The sequence below is a fragment of the Drosophila navojoa genome, chromosome 4, assembly GCF_054131105.1.
Source record: "Drosophila navojoa isolate 15081-1374.11 chromosome 4, UAZ_NAV_1.0, whole genome shotgun sequence".
Classification (NCBI taxonomy): Eukaryota; Metazoa; Arthropoda; class Insecta; order Diptera; family Drosophilidae; genus Drosophila; species Drosophila navojoa.
In genome coordinates this window covers 6,574,159-6,592,535 of record NC_142892.1, presented here as the reverse complement: position 1 = coordinate 6,592,535, position 18,377 = coordinate 6,574,159, and the positions used below count along the sequence as shown (strand labels likewise).

The 18,377-nt window shown below is 42.5% G+C and overlaps 3 protein-coding genes across 3 annotated transcripts; 2 read left to right on the top strand and 1 right to left on the bottom strand.

The window, feature by feature from the left end:
• Positions 1-6,634: 6,634 nt before the first annotated feature.
• On the bottom strand, positions 6,635-7,557 carry ND-24L (NADH dehydrogenase (ubiquinone) 24 kDa subunit-like). The gene has a single exon (XM_018102513.3). It carries the CDS (start codon positions 7,474-7,476, stop codon positions 6,736-6,738), a length of 741 nt encoding a protein of 246 aa, XP_017958002.1. The 5' UTR covers positions 7,477-7,557; the 3' UTR covers positions 6,635-6,735.
• A 1,431-nt stretch (positions 7,558-8,988) lies between these two features.
• Positions 8,989-12,218, top strand: LOC108650131 (uncharacterized). The gene has a single exon (XM_030382867.2). The coding sequence runs from the start codon at positions 10,360-10,362 to the stop codon at positions 12,181-12,183; it is 1,824 nt and encodes a 607-aa protein (XP_030238727.2). The 5' UTR covers positions 8,989-10,359; the 3' UTR covers positions 12,184-12,218.
• A 132-nt stretch (positions 12,219-12,350) lies between these two features.
• On the top strand, positions 12,351-13,378 carry LOC108652346 (uncharacterized). The gene has a single exon (XM_018102515.3). The coding sequence runs from the start codon at positions 12,482-12,484 to the stop codon at positions 13,079-13,081; it is 600 nt and encodes a 199-aa protein (XP_017958004.1). The 5' UTR covers positions 12,351-12,481; the 3' UTR covers positions 13,082-13,378.
• The last annotated feature ends 4,999 nt before the right edge of the window (positions 13,379-18,377 follow it).

The window sequence follows — 18,377 nt, the reverse complement described above, 5'->3', positions numbered from 1 at the left end:
CTACACTTCTGTACGCGCGGCTAAGTTGTGTTTTCTGTATTTTTTTTTTTCTCTATGCGATCCGAGCATAATGGAGTGAAAGACTTTAAGCAAGCAGCTGAATGGACATGGAGCCGGGACGAACCTCAATGCCGTATTAAGTTCCAGCATAAAGGGGTTTTTCTTTTGATTTTGCTTTCATTTTTCCTCTTCTTCTCAATTTTTGGGAAATGTTACAGCTGATGCCATGTGATATCATGGACTAACGAATCGAGCAGCTGGCCCGGTTTCCCAGCGGCTAAAAGCTTTCAAGTGTATACTATATACAAACATATATTTGGTTAATTCGATTTTTAGCTATGATTGTCCAAACGCAATTCTTGTTGATTTTTAAATACTCAAGGGTTGCATCTGGGCATCGCGGCTCGAAATGAGAATCCAACACAAAACCAAAATGTATTAATAAAAATAATAAACAACAAACAGAGAAAACATCGCCTCATCCCCGCCCTCTATATCCAATTAAGTATGCCAGCTAATTATAAATTATTTCAATTTAGCTTATTAAATTTTGCTAATTAACATTTATTGTGCAATTCTCAAGTTGATTTAAATGGAGAGAAGTGTATTAATTGAATGCCTGACAACTTGTTATACATTTTTAAATAGATGCTCATCAAAGCAGCAGCAGCAGCAGCAACATAATTTATGAATTTATAAGAGTGTGAGGGGGGCGGAAATGTATATAGAGGGAAGTGGATGATGCTTTCAAACTGTTTAATACTCTATTATCCAAGTATTTCTTAAGAAAGTCAAAGACTCACAATGAAATATATTCAATTAATATGCTGATGCTATAATTTTAAGAGTTTAGCTTAGCTAGTTTGCAAAAGTTAATTAATGAATGGAGTACTATCCATCAACTCGAATGTTAATTGAGATTGAAAACATGTTATTTATAATATTTAATATATATACCAAATCGAAACGTTCATTAGCTTAGTTAGTCTGCTACATTCGTTTCAACGGAAACATGATACCCGCTTTAAAAGTTTTGTCAAAGAGCATAACAATTCATTGCCTAGACAACAAACTTGTTTCAGCCAGCCTCGACTTTTTATACTTTAGTCCAAGTTTTATGAAAAATAAATTTATGAAATATAGATCCACACAGAAGAAAAAATGAAAAAAGAAGAAAAATGAATTTGCTGACAGAATTTAAAGAATGTGCGGAAAATAAATGTAAAATATTATATGTATATTATATTACATACATTAATTTGATTAGTTAAATAAAAGTAAATAAATAAAAAAGTAAATAAAATAATACTAATATATAATAAAATTAATATTTAATTAACGTAAATTTAATAATTAATTGTATACATATAATTTTATATATATACATTAATTTGATTAGTTAAATAAAAGTAAATAAATAAAAAAGTAAAAAAAATAATAGTAATAAATAATAAAATTAAATTAATTATATTTAATTAACGTAAATTTAATCATTCATTTAGCTTTAAGCACGAAATTATAAAATGTAGAATTTATTTTATGTGTACAAAATCAATGCCAAATATGTATATAAAATAAAAATTTTAAATAAAAACTATGTAAATTTAATATTTAAATATATAAATAAGTAAATAAGTAAGTAAACATAAAAGTAAAATAGTTGCAAATTAGCATATGAATTAAATAACATTGCTTGCCAGCACTGCAAATCGTTTCTCGACGTCTGCAAATTTTATTCACACTCTTCAAACAGACAAAGACTCAGAGAGCAACCGATTCTATAGGTACTTCGATGACTTCGTTCGGGATCGTCTAGCATATCAATTGCGTTCGTGAGTTGAGAGTGTGCATATGTATGCGAGTGTGAAGACCCTCTGCATTCGCTCTTCAGCTATTTGCTCACCTTTTGTCGTCATGGGAAACGAATCAATCGTATGTCTCCTTAAATAGTCTTTGTGAAAAAAAGCGTTATACGAATAGTTCGACTCAATGAGCTCAAAAGAAGAAAGCTCTTGCTCATATCGCAAGGGAATATGCTTTCTTTGAATGACTTTGAACAGAGCTCAAATCATAAATCTGTTGAGAGATTTATTTGCGAGCTAGGAGTAAACATTAGGATATTTTGATTACCTATCTAAATCAAAATATCCTACTAACTTATTAGTTTACAAATTTCCCACCACATGAACCAAATCAAATATCATAATATATAATAATAAATATTAAAGCATAATAATTAATAATATAACTGTATTTATCTAGCCATATATCGAACATAAAAAAACCACAAAGTACTCACATAACATTTTTTGTTCACGAAAAATCACTGAAAAATTCAATAAATAATTTCCAATTGCATTTCAAGCAATTTTCACTTTTCACTTGTGTTGAGAGCTGCAAAGAGAAAAAAAAAAAAAACAAAACGAAAGATAATAATGAATATTGTACTGAATAAGGAAGTCAGGTGCATAATTGAGTGCAAAGCAGGTGCTAATTAGCAAGTGGTAAGTAATATCTATTATAGAGCAAAAGTTCGCTTTGACTCGGGATTGGCTTTGGGCTATGGGGGTGGAGGCGGAGGCGGGGCAACTTCAATTCTGTTGTGTTATGCCCTGAGGGATTGCGCCGAGCTCTTGAAGTAACAAACTTTTAGTTTGGCTTTCGAAGAAGCGAATAACAAAAACAAATGTTTACAATATTTCACATGTATTTAGTTTAGCGTAACTTAAAGAATGGCCAAAGTTAAATGTATTATTCGATTATGCGAGTTTATGTAGAAAAAGAACAACAACAATAACAACAGCAGCAAATGGCAAACTTTTTGCATAGAAAAGCTATTTGGCAGCAAATATTTGCCTGAGCATATATATACATATGTATGTATATACGAATATGTATTTATTTGCCAACCACTTTTGCCAAATTATGACTGCCCCGCAAAGCCACCTTGCAGCGGCCTGTGTACGTGTGTGTGTGTGTGTGTGTGTGCGTGTATGTGTGTGTTTTTATTTTCTCACAAACTATGGCTGTAAGTTGCCATGACAGCCATGCCACATTATACAACAAGTGCTCGAAATAATAAAGTTAACAGCACTTTAATAGTTAGCTCGAAACGCCCCCCCCCAGGCCCGGTGGCAAGTGGCAGACGCCCACAAAAGATTGGACTTGGGATACGAATCGAAATGCTGGCAGAGAGAGAGAGAGAGAAAGAGAGAGAGACAAAGATAGAGAGAGAGGAACAGCAGAGACAGAGAAACAGGCAACGGCAACGGCAACATGTTGCCCGGCAACGGACATAAATGAGAGGGGCTTATCCTATCGAGCAGCAAAACTTGAGCAATAAAATTGCTTTTATACTTGGCTATACGAGTCTAATTCTCTCTCTCTCTCTCTCTCTCTCTCTCTCTCTCTCAAATATGCCTGGCATGCCCAACCAGCAACAGCGTCTACAGTCAGATAAATTTCTCCACTTTGATTTTGCGCTTAATAAAAGTCAAATTTAAATTCGGCTGACTACGCACTGCCTCTCACTCCGGTTCCCCTCGGCGGCAGCATGTGTGGAGCTGCTGCCGATGCTGCTCTAACAATGGTCGAAGCAGCAGGAGCAATTTTTATTGCCAGCCGATGACACGACTTCGTAGCTAGCAACACAGCTTTGGAATGTAATAAACTGGGTACGGACTTTTATGGCGTATACATAAAAGGAAATCAGAGAAGATGTAAGCAGCCAGCTACTCCAGCTACTCCAGCTACTCGAGCTATTCCGGCTGCCAAGTCAAAGAGTGGCCGCTGCACTCGAACAGGATTGGGGCGGGGCGTTCAAGTTAATGAGCCCTCTAGTGGGGCTGGTGGGGCGTATGCTTAACATCAGCAGCACCAACTGGCGCAAAAGGCAACCTCAAAGCGCTTATATAAATGCTGACGGGCTTGGATGGAGATGGGGATGGGCTAAATGGGGACGGAGCTGCGGGGTGCCGGATGCCCACCACGCCAAGAGCACCAAGCGGAAAGTTGTGCATAATTCAATTAACTAGAAACATGCAAATGAAAACTTTGCAGGCGACAAGGCCGCGGGCAGCAAAAGTGCAACCGAAATCCAAGGCGGGGCAGAGGGAGGAGGAGGAGGAGGACAAAGAGAGCTCAGTTCTGCTGTTGCTTTTAATGCTGCGTACAAATTGGACAACTCTCCAATGGAATTGCGTAAAAATATTTCTAATTATTTCAGAGGGCAGCGCAGAGCGCCTGGCAACGAGCTACTTGCTGCTCGCCCCGATGCCCGCTACTCGCCCGCTGCTCCTACTGTTGTTCGTCCGGCTGCTGCGCTGCGAGACTGCTTAGTCAACTATGCGTGTATATCAGAAATATGAAATGCAATAACGTAATGAGTAATTGCGCAAAAAGTAATAAAAGGACACGGCGCACAGTTACGCAAAAAGCAGCATGCAATCTGTTATGGATAACAAGGATACACGGCGCCGCCAGCAGCAATTATGGATGCGGTGGATGCGGATGCGGGCGAAACAAAAGTTGTCAACGACAGGCAAACTGGCAACCAGCTAACCAGCAACTGGCAACGGGCAACGGGCAACGGGCAACAAAGGCTAGCCTGGGGGTCAGCGCGGGCGTACGTGCAACGTGGTCACAACAGCAACAACAACAACAACAACAACAAACAACAAAAAGTAAAGTTGAAGCTCAGGTCACGAGTTGCTGCCGCGTGACTCTGGCTGAGCGCCGCTGCGCTCTGCCGCAGCTAGTTGGCTTGGACAAGTCGGGCCAGTGGACTCTGGGTTGAGTGGCTTCATCCGCCACCTCCTCCTCGTCCCATTGAAGAGGACATTTGGTGATGTGTGTGCGCCGCGTGCCTTGCTACCAAAAACGATATTAATTTCCCAAAGGTGCCGTTCACAGCCAGCGAAAATCACGCAGCATCAGCAGCAGCAACGGCAACAACAAAAACATTAAATAATAATAAAAATACGCACACACACACACACACACACACTGAGAGAGAAATTAAAAACTTTCAATAGCAACAATTTTCATTTAAAAATTCAACGCCAGGCACTGGGACAGCGACAATGCGGCCCCCAAAACGGTGGGCGGGCTTTGGGCGATGGGCGTGCACTGCTGTTGTTGCTGTTGCTGCTGTTGCTGATGGCCATTGAAGCGGCAAACAAAAGTGACAAACAGATTTATTAAAACTGTAAATCCGCATTGTTCGAGTAGTTTGTCTAACAGCAAACAACAAAAAGCAATAAAAACAATTTGAAACAATTTGTAGGCAACGGCCAGTTACCCTGCAATAGCATGTCAGCTACAAGCATGCACTTACCAATCAATTTAAATTGAATTGTGGTTTTTGGCACTTTGATCACTTAAAAAAAATAAAAACAAAAAAATTTCCCTCGTATTTATTTTATAAAGCCGCGCACTTGTGGCTGTAGCGCAGCCGACTTCATGCTGATCGCAACGCTGCCACATTATAATAAAAGTTGAGGTCGCCCTAATATTTATTTACATATACAATTGGAATTGTGGCAGCCTTAATTAGATTTGCGTTGCTCCAACAATAAATAAACATTTGATAAACATTTTTTAATATTATTAAATAAGACTTTAAGCAAGTTAACTATTTTTTTGCTTGCACACTTCTTGCAGGATCGCTGATTTGATCGCGTATTCAACTTGAAGTACACAACATTCTTATTGGGTTAACATAACTTCCAATTGGACTCTTATTGTGCGCTTCTTTGACGCTTATATAGCACAAAACCTCCATATTTACACAGCAACAAAAATATTTAAAAAATAATATTTTCACTATTTTTTTTAGTAAAAAATAATAAGGCGCAATTTGACTAACTAACTTTTCCCGCACAACTGACTCTTCTTCTTCATCCAACCACTTGTAGCGGTTGCGTTGCCAACTTCAAACTGATCGCAGCGTTGCCAGAGCTAGAAAAGCCAAGGTATTTTTAACTTCATTCGATGGCAGATTTAATTAATTTCATTGAATATTTATGCGACAATAAATGCATTGTGTTGGGGAAAATCAATAGCCCTTGGTGTGCATACGCTTCACGAGGTATGCTCCAAAAGTTGTTAGCCGCTTTAGGGGGCGTGTTGCAATTAAAACTATTTTGGCTAAAACAATATCGAAGCTGTTGCTATCGCTATCGTAGTTTTAGTTGTTGTTGGCCGTGCTGCTGCTGCATGTTGATGGCTGCCAACATTTCATTAGAGCGCCAACGGGGTTTTGTGCCCCGAGGTCAAACCACAGCATGCAACGGCAGCTGGGACTGGCGGACGGACAGGCAGATAGAGCGGCAGGGAAGACAAGGCAAAAGCTGATTACTTGCTGCATTGGCTGACAGGACATGGCAGGCGGGAGGCCAGGACTTGGACTTGGGCGCTGTTTCGCGCTTGATTCGCTGGCACGGCTGCCATTTGCCGTTTGTTGTTTATTTTGCGAGCGCTGTGAAATTGCAAAGCATGTCCTTTCGCCAGTAGGAGGGATACACTGACAAACACACACTTACACACAGAGAGAGATACGGCTATGCAATAAGGACGAGGTTAGCTGCACAGCAACAGCTGTTGGCAGCAGGAGCTTTCAAGAAAAAGCTGGGACTTTAATATTATGCCATTGCTGCTGCTGCTGCTGCTGCTGTTGGTCATAATAAATGCAAATTTATTGCCTTAACCCAAAGAAAATCAGTGTGGAAAACATTCTTAACATGGCTTCGCCTTGGGACTCAGCTCCTGCATGCCAAAGCCCGCGGACGGTGGCTCAGTTAACAAGCTAGTCAGGCCGGATCTGGGCTCAGAGGCGAAACGATCTCGGCGCGGTCCTGCTGGCGGCATTATGCCAGATTTCAATTCCGACAGCAGTTTCTCTGTCTCCGGCACATCCAGATCCTCGTAGAGATCATCGTTGACAGCAATTACGGGCCCATTGACGCAGGCGCCCATGCAGTAGGTGGCAGTCAGGGTGAACTGCATGTCCTTCGATGTTTCGCCATCCTTCAATTTCAATGCATTCTCACAGGTGCGCCATATGTCGTCGCTGCCACGCAGCCGACAGGGCGTGGTCATGCACACCTTCAGCCTGAACATGCCAATGGGACGCAGATTGAACATGGTATAGAAATTGGCCACCTCCCACACCACAAACGGCTCCAGCTTGAGCATCTCGGCCACGGCCTGGATCGCTGTGATGGGCAGCCAGCCATGCTGTCGCTGCGCCAGGTCGAGCAGGGGCAGCAGAGCTCCGCGTCGCTCCGGCTCCGGATAGGTGGATATCAAGAACTCAGCCCGCTTCTTGTTCTCCTCGTCGAACTCGAACTTAAGCTTCTCATACATGTTGCACGCGTCCAGCTTAAAGCGCGGCTCCGAGGCGCTCAAAGCGCGGATTGGCGGCGCCTGCAGCACCAGACGCGGCAGCTGATACAAGCGCAACAAATTGGCAAACATCTTGGGAATGTATATATGTACATATGTCTATAATTCTCTATGTATTATATGTATGTATGTGGTGTGCTTGCTTAATATTTGATTGGAGAGCAAAAGGAAAGGCAACCAACTGCTCGACACGAGCTGCAGCGCTTACCTAGCCTCTAGTTTAGTATTTCAATGTGATATTGAAATTGTCAGCGTTGCTATTATGTTCACATTATGTGAGTGTGTGTGTGTGTGTGTGTGAAATTGCAATCAAATTAGCAATGGAGTGGTATGTGAGTGGCATGCACTGTCATGGCAACAATCGTCATTTGATGCGTGTGACGGCAATAACTAACTCAAACAATATGTCAATCAGTGCCCGATCGGGTGCCCCAACGTGCTGAAAATTGCTCAAATTGTTCAAATTGCATGCCACGCCTAATTGGCAATATAGAGGCCGAGAGAGAGAGAGAGAGAGGGGGCGAGCGCCAAACAAGTGATGGAGCCACATAGAAGCCACAGCATCTGCCTTTCAGCAATAAAGACAGTGGAGAGAGAGAGGGTGAAAGGGAGAGAGGTAGGCGGACATGGAGAGGGTACTGTAGAGCAGTCAATCACTTTGATGGGCCGCCATTGTTATCAACACCTGTCCGTGCTCCAACACCTGAACCATTTGCCACATTCCTGCATTTTTACAGCTATTAAGAGGCGACGCTGACTATGACTCTGCCGCTGCCAGTGCTTCCCTCTCTCTCTCCCTACCTCACTCTCCCTTTCTCTTCACAAAAATCTCGTAAAATGTGTAATTCAGCAAAGTGTCTAATAAAAGTTTGCCAAAAGCGATAATCGATAATGGCTGCTCAGAATGCCATTGATTACAGATCACATGGTCTCGCAGCGCTATTAACCGAAAACAATTGAGAACATCCCACGCATGGAGCCCAATGAACCAGGTCTGACAATTAACTGCAAACAAGTGTTTAGATTCGATTGCGTCTATTATTGGACAAGGGATTATTAAGGTTAATAGTAGAATATATATATATATATATATATATATATATATATATATATATATATATATATATATATATATATATATATATATATATATATATATATATATATATATATATATATATATATATATATATTTATTTATTTTTTTTTTTTTTGCTTTTGTAAAGTAGAATATAATATATGGTTTATGATGAAAGCGCACGATTTTGTGAGCTTTTTATTGGCTAGCTTCATTACACACGTGGTCAGTTCAATAAGCTCTGGGATTTTCTATATATGTGAGAGTTTTTAGAGTTTTGGTAGTAATAATATAAAAGTAATTCTTTTGCCAACAAAATAGGAATGAATAAATAAATAAAAAAAATACAAAATTAGACTTGATAGCCAATTTCAAAGTATATATAAAAAAAATTTTTTTTTAATATAAAAAATATAAATATATATAAAAATAATATATATAAAAAAATTATTAATATAATTTTTTGTAATACAATTGTAATACAAATAAATATTGTTCAACTCGTAAATTATTATTTTTTTTTTTTAATTATTACATAAAAATATTTATGAAATTCAGCTAAAAGAAATTTTGCCATAATTTATAATTAGGCTCAAATTCCTTGTAATACCTAATTGAAGAACTCTAAGCGCGATTTGTTCACACCTGAAGCAGCTTTTTATTCGCAAATAAAGCACATAAATACCTCAGGCTTCTGGCTCGACATATACGTATATTTAACGAGCTCCCAGACATTTTACGTTATATGTTATAAATTTTACTTGGAAAAAAAGAGAGAAGAAAAATGTGTATAATGTGCCCATGTGACGGCGTTTCTTTGAAGTTGTTTTTTCTATAAGGGAATTGAAATTTACGACTCAAATAACATTAGAATATATTTGAAATAATCAAGAGCAGCAGCCAGAGCTCGTTGAAATATTGTTTAAATAGCTTTTAAGAAATTGACAGCGACAATTAAACATTTTAATTCTTGGCATATTTATAGCACTCGGCTGCTAATCTCTTGATTTATTGAGCGGCTGGATAAGAACTTTTGCATGCTCGAACTCAAACAGAGCTGGAAACTAAAACCTTTTATGCTTATGTGTGTGTGTGTGGCAAAGGGTTGGGGAGGAGTGGCATGGGGCGCGTGGAGTCGAGTTACACGAACTAATCTGAAAATTCTGCTGACCTCGTCGGCAGCCAACTGCAACTTCAATTGCCCGCTAAGCACTTTCCAAAGACTTTTTTGCATGGCGCCCTCGGAGCGAACAAAATTCGCTTTCGCTTTGCCTTCAAAATGTTGTAAGTTCTTGTTCTTGTTGCTGCTGTTGTTGCTGTTGCTGTAGCAAACAAGTTAGACAGCAATTTCGTGTGCTCAAAACATAATTAAGTGCTACACAAGTTGTTAAATGCACCAAGTACGTAAATTTGTCATAACAGAAGCCGTTGATGATGTACTAAGCGGCAATAAATTTTACTTTTATAAGAAAACTGCGAGGCAGAAGAAAACTGAAAACGAAAACAAGAAAACTCAAAACGAGTCGAAAAGTAAGAATTATAAGTATATAAAGAACAAACTAGAAATCAAGAGCAAGTGAAATGAAATGAAATGAAATGAAATGTTTAACCAACAAGCTCAACAAGTAGCCAAAAGGCTGACTGATTGACTGACTGACTGACTGACTGGGCTGACTGGCTGGAGGGACTGACTCAACATGGCTAGCTGGGCGAACCGAGCTGTTAATGTGGCCAGTGGCCAAAGCGAAATGTCAGTTGAAGTTCGCAAGTCGAGCGCAAAAGTTGGAAATTAAATCAAACATAAAACTGAGTACAAGAAAATATTCGTTCGTGCCACGTCCTGGCGCCGCTGTTGGGTCGAAAAATGAAAGGACGACATGCCGAAAGTGTTGCACAACTTTCTTATATACTATTTGTTGATTTTACAAAGCAGCGATGGGGCACGCACCCAGCCAGAGATCGGCAGGCGTGATGGATTAGCAAAGTTTGAGTTTAACGGCAAACAGCAGCAGCAGCAGGAGCTGGCAGCAAAGGTCGCCCACAATGGCAGCGTTGGCCTGGCAGATACCCTGCATGAGTTTAATTTTGCAAAAATCTATGAAACTTTATACGAGCAACTGGTGCAGCCAACAGCTGAGCAAGAGCAGGAGCAGCAGGAGCAGCAGCAGCAGCAGGAGCAGCAGCAGCAGCAGGAGCAGCAGCAGCAGCAGGAGCAGCAGCAGCAGCAGGAGCAGCAGCAGCAGCAGCAGCAGCAGGAGCAGCAGCAGCAGCAGCAGCAGGAGCAGCAGCAGCAGCAGGAGCAGCAGCAGGAGAAGAGGAGGGCGAAGCAGCAAGCGCCGTTGCGTCAGGGGCGTGGCCTGCGTCGGCCACAAACGCAGCTGTTGTGGATACCCGAGAGCCAGCCAATAGCCACGACTCCACAGCCCTTTCACGTGCTGCAGCAGCTGCAGCATGACTTGGAGGAGCAGCTCAAGCACAGCACCACAAAGAAGCCATTCAGTGTGCTGGAGCAGTTGACGCTGGAGCAGCTGAAGCTCTTGCAGCAGAAGCGGCCGAACAGCAGCTTTAGCATATTGCAGCAACTGCAACTGGAGCAGGAGAAGCAGCTCAACAAGACCGGCACAGTGCAGCCATTCAACATCTTCGAGCAGCTAGATAAGGATCTGCAGGAGCAGGAGAAGCACGAGCAGCATGTGGAGCAGGGCAGCACCTTTGAGGTTGTGCAGCCAGCGACAGCTGAGCCGCTGGAGCAGCACAAGAGCGACGGCAAGGTGCCGGCGGAGTCATCCCGGGCCAAGGACAGTCAAAAGCGAAAACGCAAGCGAATACGCCGGCGTCGCAAGCGGATTCGCCGTCGCCGCAAGCGCAAGCGTCGTCGTGGCAAGAAGAAGCGCAAGAAGAAACGCAAGAAGAGGAAGAAGAAGAAGAATAAAAAGGAGAAGAAGAAGAAGAAGAAGAAGAGACGTCGACAGCAGAAACCCGAATACGAACACCCGCCGCTGGGACAGCCGGCTCACCTCGTCTTCGCCAATCCCACCAAGCAGCCGTACCACTCGCACCACCACGGTCCCTCATGGGATCCACATGGCCAGCAGCCACAACCGCCAATGGCGGCAACCACAATTCTGCAGGTGGTAACCACCAAACGTCCGTCGACCACCAAGGCGCCCTTTAGCAAAATCAAATATCTGCTGCGCCACAACACCCTCTTCAAGCGGAAGAAGAAGGAGTGGTTCAGCCATGTGGGGCACGTGCTGTATCCGTTCATCAAGTTTGTTGCCTTCTTCACAGTCCTCAATCCCTTCACACTGGGCGTCTTCCTCTTCACGCTGATCTCACCCGTCGTCTTTGGCTTCTTGGGCTTCCTGCTGCTGAGTGTGCTGGTCAAGCCGTTCCTGCACCTCGTCTTCGGCGTCAAGGCCAGTGTGGATAGCATCGAGCGTCAACGGTATCTGGCCAACAAGCGCGCCGAGCAGCTCAAGCTCAATCTGCGTCCAGTCACCATCCACAAGCACTACTATCAGCAGAAGCCGCTGCACTCCACACCAGCGCAGCACTTCCCACCGCTCGCGCACTGGCGACGCCAAGGCCCACCGCCCGAGCTACGGCGTAATAATCCGCCACATCCCGCCGCGCGTCGCTATAATCCTTTGCTGCCCGCGGTACGCGCAGCGCTTGCTCGCGATGATCTTCGTTTTTAGTCAATAGAAATGATTTGTATATAATGTTTAATAAAAATTTACAACTACTTAAATTTCTCAGGATTAAATTCTTCTAAATTTAGGAAATATCTTGGAGCTGGTAAAAGATCGTTGAATTCTTCCACAATAAGATATTCCAAATCATTCAGTCAATCACCCTTTAGTATAATATTTCTAGCCTCCATTCAATCAATCAATTCTTGTTCCATATTTCGTCCATGTAAGCAGCTAAAGCATTTTCAGTCAAAATTATAATTCCTCACACCGATTTATAGCCGCCTCCTCCAAAATTGTAAACATGTTCGGGATCGTGCAACAGGTGAGGGATCTGCTGCGCGTCCACTACAATGCACTGGGTGTCAGCTGCCTGATCTGCGTGTCTCTGGTTGGCATTCTGGACTACAGTCACGGAGTCCATGGCTGCGATCTGTACTGCTGGCAGGAGCAGCTGAATCTGGTGGAGGATAAGCCCATGGCCCTCATGCTGCTCATTGCCAGCCTCAAGCTGTTAATCATCCTGGTTCTGACACTGCTCAGTTATACACAGACTCGCCCTGCGCCGGAGCAATCGATTGGGCAGCTGAAGCGTCGCTATCGCCGGTTCATTGTGATGCGTCTGCTGGCGGCCCATCATAGATTCCTCTATGGCTCCGAGCAGCTGCAGCACAGGCACTCGGAGCTGCTGCTGGCCATTCAGCTGTTTCGCTCCGATGCACGCAAACTGTACGAACGCTCGGCGGAGCAGCTGCGTCAGGACGTGCACCAGATGCTCCATGTGGAGGAGCAGCTGGAGCAGGAGCTACTGCAGAGGGGCTACGACAGGTACAAGTGCGTCTCCCAGTTACGGGATGTGGATATATATCGGTTGGTCTTGGCGATGCCGTTTCCCAAAGCATAAACCAAGCAAGTCAATAAAGTGTGGTGCTCACAGGATTCGGCAACAAAAGTCGTGCATGGGAGTGGCCGTGGGTGTGGTTGTGGGCGTGGTTGTGTTATGGAAGGGCTTCGCGTCTGTTAACCACAACAACAACAACAAACAGGCAACAAAATTGTTTAGCTCGCAAATTTGGGCAACTTTTTAATTAGGTTTTGCATGTTGTTGATACCCTGTAAAGTGTTGTGGTTAATGTGGTATATTGAAGGGGTAGAGTAATCTAATTGAAACACGGGGAGCTACGGATTGAATCGATATTGTAGCAGCTGCTGTGCATTTCGGGCAACCTAAGATTTAGCCAAGAGGCTTAAAAATACTTGAAGAAGTATCAAAGCAGCGTTTCTTCATTTTAGTTTCCATTGAGAAAGTGAAGCTCTTTAGGTCAGACAATCAGTTGGTTAATCAATAAGACAATCAATTAGAGAATTTTATAGTCACTGAGCTAGTAAACCAGAATCACATCAAGCAATCAGCGACACAGTTTCTTCTTTATCAGTCAGGCTCATTGAATCAGTCATACAGTCAATCAGCTAGTCTATAAGTCAATCAGTTAGGGTCAATCCGTGAGGATCAGTCCTTTACAGACATTCAATCAGAGTCTCAATTTCATAAATCAACTAATCAATCAGCTATTCAGAGTCAATCAAAGTCATTCATTAAGCTTTAGTCTGAATTTGTAACAGTCAGAGAAACGCCAGCCAGTCCGTCAGTCAATCAGTCAGAGCTGAGCAGTCAACTAATTAGTCAGTCAATTAAAATTAGTCTTTAAATGTTAGTCTGACTTTTTAATAGTCAATCAGAAACAATCTTTCAGTCAATCGAAGCCTCAAAGCTAATCCATCAGAGTTACTCAATGCAGATCTGTTCATCAGAGCTCCTCAGCTGTCTGAAGAGGAGTTAGCGAATCAAACCGCCGGAAGCAGTTAGTAAGTCCAACCCTATCAGAATGATTCAATCAAAGTACAACAGTCAGAGCCAATCATTCACTCAATCAGTACAACGTCTCTACCAACCTGAAGCACCTGTCAAGCCTGCTCATTCTAAGTACTCCATTAGGCAAATATTACAGGATATCTCATTATAATATCTCGCAGCTGAGCCGGGCTGTGCTTGTAGCTCGTGTGGCTCGAGTTAATTTTTGACAATTTTCGGTATCATGTAGATTTTAAAGCCTCTCTCAGAGCAACCTTTCGCAGCTGCCACATAATTTCCGTCAGTTTGTTAGCCACGTCTAAGGAGGCGCAGCAGAGGATAGATAGACAACAGACGCCTCGGGTGCCGGCCAATTAGGTTGTTCGCTGAAAATCATTTAAAGCTCTCGATCATTGTTGTTGCTGTGCTGGCATTTCTGCTGTTGCCTGGTGCGAGCCAATATCAATTGAGCCTTGCAATTTGCTGGCGGATTGTTGGCCATAATGGAATTGCCTTGGGAACGCTCGAAAACAAGTCGCATGCCATAGAAATACGAGAGCGAACGAGATGCCGAGCTGAGCGAGTAATAATAAATAAAATTGTAGTCAATTCATAAGGATTGCGCCACGCAACGGCAACGGCGGCGACGGCGGCGACGGCTGGGCGGTGGGCGTGGCAAGGAGGCAAAGAGTCTGGCGACAGGCAAAATGCAAACAACATTCATTCATATTTGCCAAAGAGACGAGCGAGCAGCCAGCTTCCCTACCACACCCCCTCCCCACCCCCACCCACTTCAGCAGCAACAGCAAAAAGAGGGAGACGAAGAAGTAGAAGCGTACACAATGTGCGTATAAATAACGGATTTCCTGTTATAAAATATTTGTAACGACATTTTATGTATACGCCGATTTATCCATACCATTGTGCAGCAGTCATAAGTGTATCATAAAACAGCCACCCCTCTCCCACTCCCTCTCTCTCTCAATCTCTCTCTTTCTCTCTGGTGTCATACTCCATCATGTCTCTGTGAAGGGGCTCATATCTAGTCGATGTATGCATATCGATGCTGCTGTTGCTGCAAACGTCTTTTGCATTTGCAGCTGTCAGCGCAGCAACAAATTTCATTCGTTTTAATGTGTGGGGAGCTCTGCGTGTGGAATCGATGCACATTGATGCGCCACAGCCAGCTGCAATGTCAATTTCATAAATCATGCAGCCATACAAGATTATCGAAATATCCCTATATATGCATATATAGAGTGTCTATGGTGTGCTAATCTCTGGCAACTGCAACCTGAGACTTTAAAAATATGCGGAAATGCCTTAAATACCATGCAAAAGTGACCCAGGGCGTTGAGCGTTGCATTTGATATGCTCGCTCGCAAAGAAGGTGAATAGGGCGTATTGGTTTATGCTATTTTTTGTTTATAAAAATATTCACATACATATATAAGTGTTTGTTATATTTATAGAATCTTTAGCAGTATTAAATATTGATATAAAAGTTAATGCTTGTTATTTCAATTCAATTCAATTCAATTCAATTTATTTCACTCTTTGTTGTAATTACAGTTTTTTTTTTTTTTTTTTTTTTTTTTTTTTTGTGAATGGTATCTTACAATAATTAAAGAGTTTAGACTAGGAACTAGGCCTTTTCTGCTTAGATATTTACTTAGAGATATGACATGGTATATAATATGACTTAATTATTTGGGGGAAAAATCAAAGAAATAGAAAACCCCGATAATGCTTGTTATGAATGTGGAAAGGGGTATATTGGTTTTATGTAAAATTAAATGAAACACTCCTATACTAGTAGATATCTTGATATACTCGCTTGAGGAATTGCAACGAACAGCCTCTTTCTCACTCTTATCCACCCTTTAACTATCTCTCTCTCTCTCTCTCTCTCTCTCTCTCTCTCTCTCTCTCTCTCTCTCTCTTTCACTCACCTTGTTTTCTTTCTGCTTTCAGTTGTGTAAAGCCTAAAATACTTTGGCTTACCTGTGATTATTTTGACAGATGCGGCATATAATATTGAACACTGTGCTTACAACAAGTGCCTTAAACTACATACATGTATGTGGCATACACACACGCACACATACACACTCCTAAAAAGACCCACAAGCAGACAGACCGACAGACAGACAAAGACATTGCATATCAAAGAACAAAAAGGCGTTGAAGCACAGCAAATTCAATTCAACTACTGTTGCTTAGTCTCAGCTGTTGTTGCCGTTTGATAAAAGGTCAGGCAAGGCAGGGGGCGTGGCGAACTGAAGTGGCATGGGACGACAGCAAAAACGGAGCCCAAAAACCCAAATAATATTAATATGCAAATTGAGTTTTTTAGTTGAGTGATCTAAGCGGATAACTGTGCGGCCCAACAAGACAAGACAAGACAGACAGGAGGCTGGGGATTGGGATCTAGGGGACGGCAATGAGCCTTGAATGGACACGTAACCCCTAGAGATCGAGTCAGCTCAGCTCAGTTCAGACCGTCCAAGCACTTTACTTTATTGATTGCCCCGTCAAAGGATGAGCCTGGACAGGGCGAGGGAGCGAGAGCGCCGAAAGAGCCGGGAGGAGGTGCTCTAGCTGGAGCAGGAGCTCTGTCAATGGCAGCGAATAATGCGAGCATATATCGCACATTTCGATTCGAAATGCGACTTGTGAATCAATTGAAATCATATTTTATTAAACGTTTACGGGGCCATTTCCCACAGCCGCCACGAGGCAAACAATGCCAGCAGAATGAATGTATATACACACTTCAGCCTTGGGGGCCACTGGGGCACAAATCAATGTTTGTAGCTGCGTGTGTGTATATAACATAAATCGGATCAAAATCAAGCAGAGAGCAGAGGTCGGTGGAGGAGGAGGAGGGGGCGACTACTAGCCGCCAGGCGGGACACCATACAAAAATATTTACAACAAGAAGTTTGCGCTGCATAAAATGTAAACCAGCTCGAGGCAGAGCATAAACACATAAAAACGAACAAGATGGAAGAGGAGCACGAAGCAATAGTATTGTCAGAGGATAGGCATGGCTGCCTGGAGAATGGGTGGTGGGTGTTGGGTGAGAGAGGGGCGCAGTTATGAAATTTGCTTTTCTGCATGAAATGAATTTCCAAAGAAATTGAAAATGAAAAGCGCAGCGCGCAGATTGAAAGCAAACTCCGACGACGCGTCGAGGCGGCGGTACAAAAAGCCGTGCGAAATGTGTAGAAATGGCACGATTCGAATTTCACAGCCGCGTGGAGGAGGCGGTGGGTGGCACCGTCTATGCCAGTTGGTGGCAGGCATTTGCCTTCAATGTCACGGAATTGCTGCAAGTTGTCGCTGATGCTTTAGCTATTTGCCTGAAATCCGAGCCGATTTGTTTTTTTTTTTCGTTTCTTTTTTTCATTTTGAATTTCTTTTTTCGACTACGACTGCGATTGCAGTTCAAAGCAAACACCGCAAGCAATTGATTTATAATTACGAACCGGGCACGGAAGTGAGCCGCTGCCAAAGCCATTTAGCGATTTGCTCAATTAGTCCAGACATGAAATTGAAACCCAGCAGCGTTCCAGCAAAGCCGCACGACAGGTGTCCCCCTCTGTATCTCTCTCTCTCTCTCTCTCTCTCTCTGTCTTCGTGTCACTCTGCTCTATGCTCTGCTCAATTTCCGCTTGACATGCTGTTCGCTGGGCAATTTCTTTCCATTTCGTTCCGTTCTTTATGTTTTCTTTCAAGTTTGCCTTCCACCTGTGGCGCACCACGTTGCGTATGCGTAATCTGCCTCTGTCGCAGCATAATTTGCTGCTCTCCCATGCGCTCCCAACAGCTAGCATTTCTTCGTTATGCCACGCCCACAATAAAATGGTATACAGAAAACAAAAAACTTTGCCGTGTGCTTTGCTAAACATATGCAAATTAGAATATTTGCATGTGGCAGGATAACAGAGCCTCCGGCTGCGTACCACAGATTTCACTCACTGGACGTGGCACACGTATGCGGCATAACAAATCGTATGCCCATAATGTGTGTGTGTGTGTGTGTGTGTGAGACTTTGTGTATGAAAACATTTTCAGGCACTGTCTGTCTAGACAATATTTGAAGCCAATTTGTAGTTGCATTTATATGGAGTCCTTTGGCTTAGACTTTAAATGTTTATATAACAAGTTTTCTTGAATATGATTAGAGGGAAAGCATACAAAATTTCATTAAATATTATTAAAGAAGTGAAACTCTCGTTGTCTGGGCAAAAATATTCAAAATTCTTATTAAGCAACAACTTTATTTGTAAATAGAAATATTTTAGAATATTTTTAGGCAAATAAAATGTGAAATTAAGTAAAA